The 16,936-nt window shown below is 43.9% G+C and overlaps 1 protein-coding gene across 2 annotated transcripts in view; it reads left to right on the top strand.

The window, feature by feature from the left end:
• The window catches only part of LOC119661350 (slit homolog 1 protein), a 399,183-nt gene extending 393,152 nt beyond the window's left edge, over window positions 1–6,031 (top strand). For both annotated transcript variants that reach the window (XM_038070654.1, XM_038070655.1), the window contains exon 9: window positions 4,086–6,031. In XM_038070654.1, coding sequence (XP_037926582.1) covers window positions 4,086–4,393 — 308 coding nt within the window. In that variant the 3' untranslated portion in view covers window positions 4,394–6,031. The remainder of the gene's footprint in view (window positions 1–4,085) is intronic.
• Window positions 6,032–16,936: the final 10,905 nt, after the last annotated feature.

The following is a 16,936-nucleotide window of genomic DNA, read 5'->3' as shown; positions in this document are numbered from 1 at the left end:
GCAACGCTTCTTTCCCCCGCTCTTTCGAGCGTTCGTTTCTCTCGTGCGTCGGTTACGCTTTTTCCAGCCCTCCTTTCTCCTATTCGCCATGAAGTGTACAGATACCGAGCTGTAACAATCTGCGGCTGCAGAGACCTCCATAGAACCCACACCCCAACCTGGCATGTGTGGATTCGAGGCCTCTGGACGCATTGGCCGCCAACCCCCGACAAAATCCACGTGGTTCACAAGTAACCCGTAGATCTTCTGCACCCTCGACAAGTACCGGGGCATGCTGGTGCTACCGTAGTTTCGCCGAAAAGCCTCGGAATGTACCGACCGCTGCATTTTCTCAAAAAACTAAACTTACTGGGAGCTCTGCTGTCGACTTCCCAAAATGCAACACCACGTCGGCTGAAAATTTACGACCCCTGGAGACACCGTCACTATGCAATAGATACAGGCGCTGAAGTCTCGGTCGGGTACTCGTCGGGTATTTGGAGATCTTCTTGAGAAATGCAAATTCCTACAATTGCGGGGGAGATTTGTGGGCCACCTGATAACCTGATGAAGGAACACAACCGGACTCAGACAAGATGCAAGCGATTTCGAGCTTCCCACTTTCGAAAACAGTTAAGGATCTGGGATGGTTCTTGGGCATGTTTAACTACGATACTTGCCTGGACAGAAAACAAAAGACTGCCGCGTGATTGCGTGATCTCTAGAGGCAACAGTTGGTGGAAGCAACACTTTTCTACGGCGTGAGTCAGCCCCACGTTGGGCGCCAACTCTGTTTAGACAAGAACCGACGTTGCATCACCTTGGCGCCAACATGGTCACCAAGGCTGTTAACCAACCAAAGTTCCCTAACAGGTTTGTCAGTCGTGAACACCGACTGCGCGAGATAATTTATGGAACCGAACGGCACGTGCTGGAGCTAACCCGAATGCTAGCAGTTGGGCGAGATAAGATGAGATGTTCTTTTTTCTCAAATATTATCTACCTGGAAGGACGCCGAGATTTTACTCACGTGCTTAGACTCAATAGTCAAAAAAATACTAAACCGACCGGGGGTAAGCTACTCTAATGGAGACGTGAAGTCCCAAGGCGGATTGATACCACCGAAAAATATTCCACCAAGGGAACTAAATTGCCTAACGCCCTAATAAGGGAGGGGGCAAAATCAAAAAAAACGAACGAGCGTGGGATGGACGGGGAAGGACTAGCTCTGAGCTGACTCTGCCACCTATCCGTCACGTGGCCTCGTCTTCCCTTCTTCTTCATGATGACATGATGGCCCTACGGCAGCCCGCCCCAACCTAAACCTTCACCCCTGCTGCTTCAAACATAATGGGGGGAACCCTAACTAATAGGGAGTACTGACGCCTTCCTGGGGAGGGCTAGAACAAAACTCAACTAAAATTCAATGCTTGATTAGATTTGCATAGTATTATTTTCGTAGTATTTCGGAAATTTGAATTTCCAAACGGCTAGAAAAATTCACCGATGTAACAACTTCTATCATACCCTCAGCCAAATGCACCGCCAGCCATATTCCTCGATACTTCAAACATTGTCGTAGGGCTGCCCTTCATTAAAAAGTGGACCAAATCCGGCAGCCGTTTAACTTATTTTCCAAGCAGCTCGTGAATTATTAGCTGCGTATCTATCAGGCTGTTCACAGTATTCACGAACCATAAGCCACTCACCTTTGCTTTGAAATAAAAGCCTGACAAAGCGTCCCCTCTTAAACTTCGGCACCTAAACTATATCAACCAATTCACTTCCGACATTCAACACCTATCTGGAAAGGGTAACGTAGTTGCTGTCGTTTTGTTGCGTGTTATAGAAGTCAAGATCCCCGCCACCGTCAATTTTCCGGCAATCGTGGAGGCGACCTTAGGGCCACATCCAAATATACAATCCCTATCTTCAGCTCCATCAAGTGTATACTATAAAACCTCAGGCAGGGGACTAGAGGCATACATTCTGGCCGATTTCCGCACCTAAACATCCGGACAACGAATCCGTTAATTACCGCAAAATATTTCTGGTCCACAAACAAGGACATTAATTCTTGGGCCAGACAGTGCAAGGTTAAAAAACAGAGAGTGAGAGAAAAATGCTTTCATACATTCCATCTCGATTTAATTGTCCCTTTAGGCATTGCCTCACAATCATCGATAAGTTCACGCGGTGACCTGAAGCGATATCCCTGAAAGACCAAGACTTCGCTGTGCCGCCAGTTATAATCACTGACCAGGAAATGCAGTGCGGAGTTAGGCAAATTCCTCAACTTCAAATGCCGCTCAGCAGCCGCGTACCACCCGCAGTCCAATGGGATGCTTGAGAGATGGCACATGACGCTGATGATCGATATAATGACCCAAGACAAGCACGTCCTGCCACTCGAGTTATTGCGTCTGCCATAAGATGAAAAAGTGGCCGAGGTGCCCAGGGATCTTGGCTCGTGCACGCATATCCATTAGCACGGACACCTCGTGGAAACCTCTGCAGCCACCTTTCGAGGTTCCTTTCAAAGTCCTCAAGGGAGACCTGTACTGCAGGGTGCGGCAGCATAACTTCCTTTTTCAAAACTCAATAAAAACTATTGTATGCATCGGAAAATATTTATTTATTTTTTATAATGTAGGTACATGTCTAAAGTGTTTATTTACATTGTTTTGAAGATCAAATCTGTTAGGTGACGTCCCCTATTCTCCATACATTGCGTAAACCGATTTCTGGCGTTTGTCATGACTCTTGTTAGCATAGCAGGTGTTATGTTGGCAATTTCTTCTTGGATGTTGGTCTTCAAATCTTGTAGGGTTCTTGGACGGTTCACATAAACACGGGATTTCAAAAAACCCCATAGAAAAAAATCACAAGAGGACAGATCGGGAGAGCGTGCCGGCCATTCCAAATCGTCTCTAATTGAGATAAAGCGTTCTGGAAAGTGTTCCCTCAAAACAGCCATTGATGCTCTTGAAGTGTGTGCTGTTGCACCGTCTTGTTGGAACCAAGTGTCCCCCAAATCCAAATTTTCTAGCCGTGGAAAAAAAAAATTCTGTAGCATGTTTACATACCGGTCCGAATTCACTGTCACTGTAACCTCATTTTCCTCAAAAAACCAGGGACCAATAATTCCAGCTGAGGAAATTGCGCACCACACTGTGACTTTGAGTGAATGCAAAGGCTTTTGATGCAATTCTCGCGGGTTGGTATCAGCCCAGTAGCGCATGTTTTGTTTGTTAACCGACCCACACAAATGAAAATGAGCTTCATCGCTAAAAACACAATAGCACCCTCGGGAACGACATCAAGAAGAAGCTCACACGCGTTCATCCGAGAATTGAAGTCACGTTCTGAAAGTTCCTGCACTATCGCCATCTTATAGGGATGAAAATGAAGATCATCACGAAGAATTCTTCTCACAGAACGATCGGATAGTCCAAGGGCAGATACGTGTTTGCGCACAGAACGCCGTGGCGATCGCAACATTGACGCTCTCACTGCTTCAATGTTCTCAGGTGATCTAACGGGCCGAGGGACTCCAGTTCTTCCTTTTGTCGCACTTGCAGTTTGACTGAATGTAGTGACCCATCTAACAATTGTTTTGCGGTCTGGGACGGGAGCCAACAGGGCCAAATTAAAGCGATTCCGAAATGCACGCTGTGTTGCAATGACCGAACATCCGCTTGAAAAGTAAACCTCATCGGCAAAGGCACGCTCCTCACTATTCACATGATGGCGACTGAACAGGTGTCGGGACAAAACTTTACAGTATCCCCTCTTGAACGAGACCACTAGCGCTCCGCTATGACATCAACTAACTGAGTGGCGCGCATTTTAAAAAAGGAAGTTATGCTGCCGCACCCTGTATAACAGAAACTACTATTAGCAAAAGCTACTAGTTAAGACAGTAATAGCTTTCCTCTTCCCCTTGTGGAACGGGTATTTGACGGAAACCCATCTATTGTTTCAGGGAAATTCTCTTCACATCCCTAAAACTTCACATTTGCTGTAATGCTGATATGTATTTCGGAAGATATGAAATCTTAATAAACATCACTTTTATCTACTAAATCCATTTCAAATTTTTCCAGACAATCCTTTGATATGTTCGTGCGACCTCGTCTGGTTCCCGAATCTCCTGCAAGATCTGAAGAATCGCGACGACGAAATGACTCAAAAGAAGCGTCCAATGTGCACCATGATCAACGAACATCGTGAGTACTTCGTGCAGAATATGCCGCTGGAACGTATGAATTGCATTGGAAAGAATTTAGGACGTTCAGCCTACAGTAGCGCAACTTCCCAGCACATTCAAAATTCCATTCAAATTTGTATCGCTCCGATTATTTCCCATAGCGTCTGGAAATTATTCCTAACATTTGTTGTACGTGGAGCTTAAGTATTTGTTTATTGTAAAACGAATATTTGGTCATCATAAGTAAGACGAAAGTCAACAGAAACAAGTAAATTTCTGAAATCTTATAGAGGATCCGAGAGTGCACTTTTAACCTTTGTGTCAGTGGGTTAAAAGTCCATATATCTCTGAAAAACCATATGAGTTAGAAGAAATTTACTTGTTTCCAGGAGTTGGTAAGGATTATAGAAAAACACATAATTCAATTTATAGTATGGTTTTATTAGTTTTGAATTAAGAAGAAAATGTAATCCATAATCCCTAAGAAGGTGAGCTGCAATCATATCACATCATTTTATAGAACAATTACTGGAAAGTGAATCTAACACTTGCTTAGAATTCTAAGATTTTTTTAAGGTACTTCACACAGAAACTAACCGAAAGTTAGAATTTGTACACACTAAACTGTTATGAACGAACTAGAAACAAATCTGCGCAAAGCTTCTCAGAACTAACAGGAAAAATGGTATCCAAGTACTGAATTCACAAAAATATAGTATGCCCTTTTGGGCGTCCGTTTGTAGTTAGTTTTGCCTTTGATAGCGAAGAAGAGGAAAATACCAAATAAATTTTATACATATCATCTATGTCTGTTAAAATTGTGATCACTTTATATAAAATATAATGTAAAGCATATCTACCAGAAATTATACTATGAATTTGCTTCTCTTCGAATGGTAATAGTGTATGGAAAGATATTTTATAAATTTTAGCTTAAGCTCGTATTGGATCCAGACTTCTTTCTGCGGCAAGCAAAGCAAGCATGGGACATTTCTATCTGAATCTTGAAAGCATGATCTTTAGTAATGCACCAAAGGAGAAAGCAAAATATTCAAGCAGAGAATTGCTAAGAAACCTTCAATATATATAAACATATCACTGAATGTCTTCACCCAAAAATCGTTAAAAATTTGAAATTTACTCCTGAACAAAATCATATCATCTTAACATATCATAGATTTAGTAGTTTAGCGACCACGAAAAACAACAAAAACCAAATACATATCAAAAGTGCATTTAGAACTCATCAAGCATTTTTTTCGGAATATTCAAGCAGCACAAAAATTGGGTCAGGAGCTGTTTGAATGTTCTCAATGAAACCAACGTGAGAGCCAATGCACACATTTTTTAGTAGAAAGATATTTCGGAAACCTTCAAGTAGCTTCATAAGATTTTTACATATTACATTCGTAGTGTCTGTAATATTTTCGATGTGCTTTTCTCGTCTCGAACTTTGTTTTTTACAAGAACTTACATTTTCCAAATCTATTATTACTGAATTGGCTAAATTTCTCGTCAAATACATTTTAAGAAAGATATTCTCAAGTAATGGTATGTTAGTACTAACAACGGATAAATCATATGCATAACTTTAAACACGGATAACTAACGAACATATCGAAATAGCTGAACATACGAGTACACTAGCAGAATATAATAGAGAAGAATCTAAAACCATAGCCCATCTATGAATGTTTACAGTCGCCATAGCAAAGCAGTTTAGACGATATTTACTAAGAAAGGAATATATACATTTAACTATATCTAGTTCTAAAGTTCTTTAATGTTTATAAATGTACGTTATGTCCTTTTATCAGAATAAATGATTTACTCCTCTAAAAAGGTTGTTCTCAATCAATACTGTTAAGTGGATGTCTGAGTCACCCGAACTCGAACTGATCATCCTTATGTAAAAACCTGAGACTCCCAAAGCCCCTTAAAAGCGAAACTCCGATACTTCCGTAATCAGATTCATATCACACCGAAGTCACAATTGCGACTATTTGCTTAGTCTTCGTCTCTTTTTCACATTAGCCCCTCTGCATTTGTAAAGTTTTGTGTTTACACACACACAAAACTTTATTAAAATCAGTTTACTCTCTGTCTGGTTGTGTTTTTTTTTTTTGAGGAGGTCGAAATCTTCAAAAGACACTGGTCTGGGCACAGCAATGTGTTGGATTTTTACTCACTAAAACCACCTCCGACTCCCTCAATTCTCTTGTTTTGCTAGCATTTTCGCCACCAGATTTTCTGGTACCAGCTCCTCTCGTAGAGTCTCCTCTAGATTCCTCCTTTCTTCCACAAATCTCGGACAGTGAAAGAATACATGCTCTGGGTCCTCTGGGACTGCATCGCAATTTGGACAGTCAGGTAAGGTGTCCAATTTAAACCTGTGCAGATATTGGCGATATCCTCCATGCCCCGTGAGAAACTGGGTGAGATTATAATTAATCTGTATATATTCGCCATCTCATCTACCAAGATGTCAATCGGCATCACTCCAGAGATGACGAATTCTGCTTTATCTGAGACGGTCCTGAAGGCAGAGCATACCCTCAGGGTTGTCCTCCTGTAGACTGCACTCAGTTTGTTGGTGTTAACTGGCACCTGCAACGCCTCCTTCCAAACTGGGGTCGTATAGAGCATGATTGAGGTCACCACCCTGGCTATAAGCAACCTAGAAGTATGCCATGGCCCTCCCACTTTCGGCATCATCCTCGCCAGGACCATACTAGCAGTGGAAGATTTATCATGAACATACTGTACGTGTAACTTATAGCTGAGCTTCCTGTCTATCACCACTCCCAAGTATTTGATGGCTGGCTTGGAAGTGATGATATGATTCCCAATTCTAATACAGGCGTAATTTCTTCCGGCGTTTAGTGATGAGGGCCGCTTCCGTTTTTTCCTCCGCAAGTGTCAGACCAGAGCCCTCTAGCCAACTTTTAACAGCACTGATTGCCTCGCTTGAGTATAACTCAGCGTCTTCGAGATGCTCTGCGACAACAAACAGCGCTATGTCGTCAGCGTTATTACACGATGTTCCACAGTAGTGGACTCAATACGGAGCCCTGAAAGGTCGCCTTGGCTCTCAACAACCGGGAGTAACCTATTATAGATTACCCACTCTAACATTTTCCCCACCGTGTCCAAAAGACATATGGGTCGGAATGATGATGGTTCACCTGGAGGTTTACCAGGCTTAGACAGAAGTATCAACTTCTGTCCCTTCCATGCCGCTGGAAATATTCCTTCCGACATGCACGCTTCGAACCACTCAGCGAACATCCGGCCTGGATTTCATGGCAAGCTTAAGGGCCTTATTCGGTACTCCGTCCAGGCCCGGGGTTTTATTGTCTCCTATTCTACCGCAGATCTCCAGCAACTCGTCTCTGGTGAGTGACGGGATTGCCGTCATATTCGGAGGTGTTCGGAATGTGTCGGTGCTCTCCTCTTGCTGGAGGAATAACTCCTGGATAATTTTCAACAAGAGGGTGAGACACGTGATCTACGGAGATGAACGGCCTCTGAATCGTCCCATCACGATTCCAGAAGCTCTCCCCCACGAGTTTACGTCCGCTACTGAGCAGAGCTCCCTAAAGCATTTCCTCTTGCTTCGTTGGATGGCGAGCTTGAGGGTTTTGCAGGCTGTCTTATAGGCGCACTCTTTCTGCCCCTGATCGACTCTACCTACCGCCTTCTGAGCCACTCTTCTGGCTCGGTGGCAGGCTGAACGAAGACAGGTCAGTTCATCATTCCAACAGTAGTTTGGTTTTCTACGGAGGAATGAGCACCTCCTAGGCATGGACGCGTCACATGCTTTGGGTGATGCCTTGAACCAGATGGACGGCTCTTTCCGTGGAGGCGCCTGCATTATCAGCTTGATCTTACCACACCTCTATGAAGGTCTGCTCATCGAGATCCTTAGATTGTATATAGATCTCATGTTTTTGGGCACGCACTACGGCATTCTACCCAAGTGAGTTTTTCATTAGTTTTGTCCACGCTGGATCTTTTCTGCTCAAACATGAGATCCCTTTCTGGGTTCTTCGGATTCTGTTCACATTTCCGCTCAGGTCTTTTAGGTCGGGATCAACTTTGACCTTTTTGAGTATCTCCGCGTAGGACAGATTGCCCTTACTGGAGATAACAATTGCATCTGGACGAGTTCGAACTTTTGCTTTTCGTTCCGCTTTTTTGTTGGTAACTTTAGTCCATCCATCGCTTTCGTTCGTCTTGGGCTTCGCAACGCTGGTCGAGTTTCTTAGATTCGCTGTACGCTTTCCTCCTTCTGAGCTGTTGGTGGTGGTTTTCAGAATGTCCTGTCCGCCTCTTTTTCTCTTAGGCGCCTGCTGATTATTTAAAGGATCCCCCTCTTTTTCACGTACTCGTTTATTTCGCCGGGATTCGATGGTAGTACGGTTAGGCGTCACTTGGGTCGCTTGTGACATTGTTGACACAGCGTGGTTCGGCGTGTCCTTATTATTCTTTTCCTCCATCTGTGATCTATATATATGATCTCTAATAGCCCTGACCATATTCTTGATGGCTTGGTGCATGTTGTGCTTGTCCTTGATACACTCGGACAGCTCAACTATTTTTGCCCCAAGCTGTGTGAAGGGTAATTCGTCCGGGACGGTCCTTCACTTTTGGCGTTTATTGACCTTGCCTGTACTTTATCCTTCATCGTCTTTGGCATTGGTGGAGATCTCAAGATTGATGAGCTTCTTTGAATGGATCCCTTCCTTGTTTCTGGAGCACATCCTGCTGTCGAGCATCTTGAACATATGCGGTGGATGTTGTCACGGTTTTTGTTGTCCAAAAATCTGCCTTCAGTTCATCTTTGTTTGGTCTTGTTATTGGTGTTCTCGGTAAGGTCGTACTTCGCTTGAACACTTCCTTCTCCAGATCCAAATCACTTGTAACATTATATGCCAAGGTGGCCAAGTTGCCCACCACCGAGGCACTGCGGTCGAGGGATATCGACGACCGGGAGCCCGCTTGCTCAATCCCAAAAGCCGCCGGTACTGGGGTTCCGAGCCCATGCAAAGTAAGTTTCCACCTTCTCTCCTCTTCCATGGTGGTTTTATGTTCTGGGTATCCTTCCCATAGCCATTTTGGTCCACGCACCAGAGATGAGCAAACACTAGCCCATGCACAGTCAGAAAAGAGAAGTGCATGAACACATATCAATAGGTATGCCCCAATCCGCCAGCTGGGGTCGTGTCTGATGGGAGATCTGGCGACTCCTCACAGGTCTGTCTGTCTGTCTTCCTTTCTGTGCGTCACACGCATTTTTCTCGGAGACTGTAGCAGCGATTGACACCAAATTTGGAGGAAAGGTGGGAACTGTGAACGCTCATGCATACCGTAAGTTACATCCTGTCACGTCGAATTTAAGGGAAGGTCCTCATACATGCAAAAGGGTGGTGCCAATTTTTTTTAACCAAATATAGTTATGTGGGATATCAAATGAAATGTGGTCAGCATTGCGCTCGCCCGAGATTATTACCCTGATTTGACTCAGGTACTCATTCACAGCTGAGTCGACTGGTATTCGACGTCAAATCACGATACAAATTCCACTGCCATCAATGACATTTGAACCGTGACCTTCCGTATAGCTTTGTGCTCTAACTACTTTCCAAAGCTGATCTTATTTTTGACATTTGTTGGAAAGGCGGGGAGTTAAAAGTGATCATTTATTTAATGGGGCCATTCTCAGAAACTGCCAAACCGAAAAATTTGAAAAAGATCAGAAGGCTGCCACTATATAATGGCTAGGCTCTGAAATACCTTCCATACCGATATCCCTTCAAATAAAGTTAATAATAGTATGCTACTGTAATTTTCAGTAATTGGCTGCAGAACCCCCCTTAAGTACATCCTAGCACGACATTGCAGCAATGTAGGCTATAATATAGAGCTTGACACCTCCAAGTTTGGTGGAAATTGTATTATTACTAACAAAGTTGTAATAGGTCAAAGTTGTCACTTCTTCGGAATTTCAAGATTTTGAATGTCAATATCACCCGAAAGTGGATATTCTCACAGAATACATGTACTAATGGAACCAATTCACTCTCAAATGTCTTTATAAAAGAAATACACAAAACCTTTCATACCTGAAGCGTCCAGCTTCCGGTTTCCGACTTGGTTTTTTAGTATATTCTGGAGAAGTTTTCTCCCATTCTTTTGTAAGTGCAGTTTTTAGCTGTGTCTTATTGGATATTTCGTATTGTCGCGTTTTTCTAAATCATCCCATGAATTTTCTATGGAATTGACGTCAGAGGACTGTGGTTGAATATTTAGGGTGTGAGGAATATTATACAAAATAGACATTAGAACGTCCCAAGCCGTATGCTTGCGATCGTTGTCATGTTGGAAATAATAACCATTACGAAGACCTAGTTCTTAAGTGCTTACTTTTAAAATTTCCATGAGAATATAACGATAAACAGACTTGTCCATATTTAGGTCGATAAAAGCAAGCTTCCCAACGCCAGACGATACCATACACCCCCAGACTATTACTCGACCTCCACCTTGATATACTGTGCTTACAATATTGTTTTAACTTTTCCAACCATGTGTATGTCCATCGCATTGGAAAATGTTGTATTTACTCTCGTCTGAGAACAAAACAGTGTCCCAAAACTGTATACTTTTCATACGGTACTACTATACAAACGCAAGTCTTTTCTTTTGATTCACTTTTTAATGTATGGTTTTTTCCTGGGAACTCATGAAGTGTAACCAGCTCAACATAGCATATTCTGGATTGTTCTAGGACACACTTCTTCACCAAATTCTGTTTTCACACACCATTGTAAATTTGTTGACATTATCATCAGCTCTATTTTAACATCATCATCATCATCAACGGCGAAACAACCGGTATCCGGTCTAGGGCTGCCTTAATAAGGAACTCGAGACATCCAGATTTTGCGCCGAGGTCCACCAATTCGATATCCCTAAAAGTTGTCTGACGTCCTGACCTACGCCATCGCTCCATCTCAGGCAGGGTCTGCCTCGTCTTCTTTTTCCACCATAGATATTGCCCCTATAGACTTTCCGGGCTGGATCATCCTCATCCATACGAGTTAAGTGACCCGCCCACCGTAACCTATTGAGCCGGATTTTATCCACAACCGGACGGTCATGGTATCGCTCATAGATTTCATCGTTATATAGGCAACGGAATCGTCCATCCTCATTTAAGGGGCCAAAAATTCTTCGGAAGATTCTTCTCTCGAACGCGACCAAGAGTTCGCAATTCTTCTTGCTAAGAACCGAAGTCTCCGAGGAATGCATGAGGACTGGCAAGATCGTTGTCCTGTACAGTAAGAGCTTTGACCCTATGGTGAGATGTTTTGAACGAAACAGTTTTTGTAAGCTGAAATAGGCTCTGTTGGCCGCCAACAACCGTCATAGCTGTTATCGATTGTGATTTTCGACTCTAGATAGGAGGAATTTTCAACGGCCTCAAGGTTGTAGTCTCTTATCTTTATTGTTTTCGTTTGACCAGTGCGATTCGATGTTATTCGTTCTTTGATTTTTGGTGCAAGATCTAGCGCCGCTTGCTCGATTTGAATGAAGGTAGACTGTACTTCTCGGATTGTTCTTCCCATAATGTTAATGTGAAGACAAAAAAAGTTGATGGTGCAACTGACGACCATATTCCAACAGTTTTTCCATCGCTTGCCACACAAAGAAAATCTGATCTGTTGCTAATATGCCTGGAATGAATCCTCTTTGTTATGGGCCAATGATGTTCTGGCATATGAGGCTACCAGGCCTAGCAAAATAGCGTAAAATATCTTATAGATGATGCTCAACAACGTGATATCTCTTTAATTGCTGCACTAAGCGATATCCCCCTTTTTATATATGGGACAGATAATAGCTTGTTGCAATCGTCGGGCATTTATTAACTATCCCACACCCTGAGCATCAGGTGATGAACCTCTTAATGTAGTTGATCACCTCCATGATTGGCCAGTTCGGCTGTTATTTCATCCGTGCTGGCAACGTATGATGTTTAAGTCGATGAATTGCACGAACTGTTTCTTCCATACTAGGTGGTGGTAGAACTTATTTGCCACCTTCAGTTGGTGGGACCTCCAACTCGCCGATATTTTGGTTGTTGAGCATTTCATTAAAAAACTCAAACCATCGCTCCAATATGCGCCAAACCAGCCGTTTCGACTTATCTTGAGACTGGAGCCAAGTATGTTTGTGGCCGTATCAATGATAACGCTCTTCAGGTTCATTTGTTGATGCCTCATCTTCAGAACATCTGTTAGCTACGATTATTGCCGCATCCATTTCCCCCTTATAGGTGTTACGGAAGGCTGTGTTGTGGATGGCTTCAGTGTTAACTCTCACCTGATTATCAGAGCATATTGTAGGCGGTATTGTAATTGGAGTCCGGAGCACGATGCAAACGATATAGGGATCTGAGTCTCTTATATGTTCTGACATTCATCAAGGTTGAGAGATGACGGCGGTTAATACGCACGTGGTCAATTTGGTTGAAAGTGGTTCCATCTGGAGAGGCCCACATATATTTGTGGACGGCGCAAAACAGGTACTTCCAAAAACCATTTAGTGCGATACTGCTAACTAAATAATCTGCAGTCCGTTATCATTGGTATACCTATGTAAGCTATAAGAGCCGATGTAACGCCTGAATACGGGCTCCGGCTCAACTAAACTGGTGAAATATCCAAGTATGATTTTGATATCATACTTGGGACAAGCTTCGAGCGTCCGCTCAACTGCCTCGTTGAAGGTATCCTTCACCGATTCTGCAGAGCGCATAGCCTTTCGCTTATATTTTCAAAGACGATAACAGCAGGGTTAATTTTTTGGCTGATTGAGAAATCTACTCCGACCACATGGTTTACTGAATGGCCGTTATAATATATGGTGTAGTTGCTCTTCTCCAGGAAACCGGTCCTTTTTCAACGCATTTCCTGCAACGTTGTTACATCAGCCCTATATTGGGACAGGGTATCGGCTAGTTTAGCAGCTCCATCTCTGTACAGGGAGCGAACGTTCCATGAGAAAATGCGCAAATCATTATTCCGTTGTGTTATCAGTCCAGTTCCAGGCTCCTTCCGTGACTTCGTAACCTTGGTTTTCCGTGTAAGGTTGTCAACATTACCCAACTCCCAACCTGGAGGACCGGTCTTGGTATCCTTTTCTTAAATTTTCTTAAATCTGCAGATCCCTTCCGGGATCTGTTGTGCTTCTTTCTAAATTGTTGTATCCATCCAACCGCGCCCTCAAAATATTCTAATTTAAGTTATTCATCAAAGTCTGCCGCTTTTGGTTGCAATATGGGACCGCTGCTGTGAATATTGCGGCTTCTTTGAATTTTAACCCAATTAAAACATCATCTAATCTAGATTGGTTACAAGACCTAACCTTTTTTACTTTTACCGAAGTCGAATCGTTCTCATATACACTCGTTATTTTATCACGGTCCTTCCAAATTGTAGAAACAGTTGAATATGCCAAATAACAAATAAGATACCATGCATGCTAATTTGTACGTACCGCATATCTATTTAAACCCTACCGTAAATTGACATTGGACTCTCCAGCTTCTAAACGCCAAATAATTGTTGCTTTTTCCGCGATTGTAAATGCTTTTCTTCTCGCCATGTCGGCCTTGTTTTGGCTGTTTTAAATTAAGTGAAACTGAATTTTACTCCAAGGAAAAGTATCCGTTCGCCTGATTTACGGTAGGAATCACCGTCACACGTCATCACTCCTCAGTCGGAAAAAAAGTGCCTTTCACTAGCCGCGATATGCGAAGAACACGAGGTGGAGTAACAAAATGAATGAAGTTCGAATGGTCGACCTCATCTGACGATTCCAGCAGCGACTTAAGGGCTCATTTTTTCGTTTACGATATCTTTCTTTTTCATTCTCTTTCATTATTTGTGTGCTTTGAAACAATAAACCATCCATATTTTACTTGAAACACTTTTTTCAATGGTTTTTCCCGATTTGTTCCTAATAACCCCATTTCGCAAAAAATAACCTTTTTACGCTTTTTTCTTAAATCGTCAACCCCAATCAAAACAAAAATTTCGCGACTAAGCCGGATCTGTGCCCGGTGCCTCACATTCAAGACGTCGTCACTAGCTTCGCGGGGAAAGTCGTGTTTTTGAAAATTGGCCTGGTTGGAGCATTTCACCAGATCCCTGTCGCCGAAGAGGACATCCCCAAAATCGCCATTACTACGCCGTTCGGGCTGTATGAAGTTACGGTAATGACATTCGGATCGGGCAACGCTGCCCAGTCCTTCCAGCGTTTCATGGATGAAGTCCGTGGAGGTCTCGAGTACTGCTCCTGCGACGTAGACGATATCCTAGTGGCATCTGAGTCCCCGCAATAACATCTGCAACATCTTAGAACCGTGTTCGATCGACTTTCCCAATTCGGAATTGTGATTAACGTCGCCAAATGCACGTTCAGTGCAGAGCGCGTTGAGTACCTAGGTCATACGATTGACAAACACGGCATCTCACCTCCAGAATCGCGTGTATAGGCGATACGACACTGTCAAACATCTTCATCGATTTCTCGGGACCTTCAACTTCTATCGGAGATTTGTACCGAACGCCGCTAAACTGCAGGCACCTCTACTCGGATATCTGCGCGATTCTAAGAAAGGCGATAAAACACCTATCGTATGGACTTCAGAAGCCGAATCCACTTTTGGAAAGTGTAGAGGCAGCTTAGCTGAAGCCATATTGCTGGTTCATTATCAACCGAACCAACCAATGGCTCTGATCACCGACGCATCCGAAGTTGCAGCAGGTGCAATGCTCGAACAATTGCAGAGTGATCACCGATGGCTACTTATCGCTTTGTACCAGAAGAAACTCACCTCCACCAAGCAGAAATAGACCGCGTATGACCGCAAATTGCTTGCAATCTACAGCAGCGTTCGTCATTTTAGACATCTGCTAGAAGGTTGAAGCTATAAGTCTGTCAGCGCTATTTAGCACCGACCAGTTAGCCAGCGAACAGCAAGCCGACATAGAGCTTCATACGCTGATGGACGACATCCTAGTTCCCTTCGGTTGCAGCCGTTCAATATCGGTAACAGCAGCAAGCTATACTGTGACACTTCTACGAGTCACATCAGGCCTCTCGCACCAGCGACACTACATAAGCGAATCTTCGAGATGCACCATCGACATCCCAGCGCCCGCCATTAGTAAAAAATTTGTTTGCCCAAGCAGACGGAAAGACGTGCATTGTTTCGCTCGAACGTGCCTACTCTGCCAAACATCCAAGACTGGCAGGCACACGAAGAACGAGTTCCAACCATCTCGAACGCCCAATAGACGGTTTCAACAGGTCCACATCGATGTCGTCGGACCACTGATGCCTTCACGTGGTTATCGTTATTGCTTAAAAATGGTGAACCCATCTTCACGCTGGCCCGAAGCAGTGCCTCTGCCAGATCAAAGTGCCGAGGATTTGCCGCTATGGAGCTCCTAGCATCGTCACGTCCGAGCAGGGAACTCAATTGGAATCCGCGTTCTCCACGTCGCTTACGAAACTTCTGGGATGCAAACGTACACGTACCTCCCCGTACCACCCGGCATCCAACGGATTAGTCGAACTTTCCATAGGTCCCTAAAGGTAGCTATTGTGTGCCACGAGGACATTTTGCCCACCGTCCTGTCGGGTCTGCGAAATTCGTTCGCTCGAACTCCTTTTTGGAGCGACTCTGCGGCTTCCCGGAGAATTGTTCGTTAACGATAACACCGGCAACGATCCAAAGTTGTTTATCGACCACATCCACAAAGGTATCAAAGCGTACTCTCATGTTTTCATGCGGGTGCACCCAGTAAAGAAGTCACTTTCGCAACCATACTCCGGACCCCACCGGGTAATTCGCCGAATATCTAGTGTGCTCTACACGATTGACGTCAACGGAAGGAGTTGCAACGTCTCCACAGAGAGGCTCAAGCCAGCGTTTAGTTGCACCAATGTTCCTTCGTTCCAGTCTCAAGTTCCTGATGAGCGGGACACCACTAGCGTCAACGAAATACCACCGACATGTCTCGCCGATGTTCCAACCACATCAAATATACGCCTTCATCGTCCGTTCGGGAAGCCCAGCACAATGAATTAGTTGGAAGCCACTCAATTCATCAAACTTCCACGTGCCAACGTCACTCAGGAGGGAGTAATATAGGGATCCACTAATAACTGCATGGCATTATAGAGATGAGTGGCCAACTTCGCTTCAACGCTTGACGCGAGCAGACGTGTTGCACCACGAATACTACGGTTTAATTTCCTTGTTATTCTTTTTTATGTGTTCAGTGCTGATTCCTTCTTTTAGTTATATCGATCAAGTCAACCTACACCATACATCCTACAGGGGATTTTGAACTCGACATCTACAGGAAACCGACCCAAACACAGCGAACCATTACATACACCTCAAACCACCATTTCCACCGTAAGGTGGCGGCATACAACTTCATGATTCACAGGGGCCGGACGCAAAACATTAAAAGGCGGCTACATAAACATGGATTCCGGGTCACCTCGACCAGCAGAAGATACTTACTTAGAACCCGGTTGCAGCCAGTCAAGGACAAAAAAGAGTGTATGGAAAAAAAGCGGCATCTATAAGATTCCCTGCCCCAATTGCGACAAGATTTACGTAGGGCGAACAAAACGGCTAGTATCACAACAGGGTGTTAG

Source organism: Hermetia illucens, chromosome 1 (assembly GCF_905115235.1).
Source record: "Hermetia illucens chromosome 1, iHerIll2.2.curated.20191125, whole genome shotgun sequence".
NCBI classification, from domain to species: Eukaryota; Metazoa; Arthropoda; class Insecta; order Diptera; family Stratiomyidae; genus Hermetia; species Hermetia illucens.
Note: the sequence above shows the minus strand (reverse complement) of the source record. Positions and strands in the feature narration are given on the sequence as shown.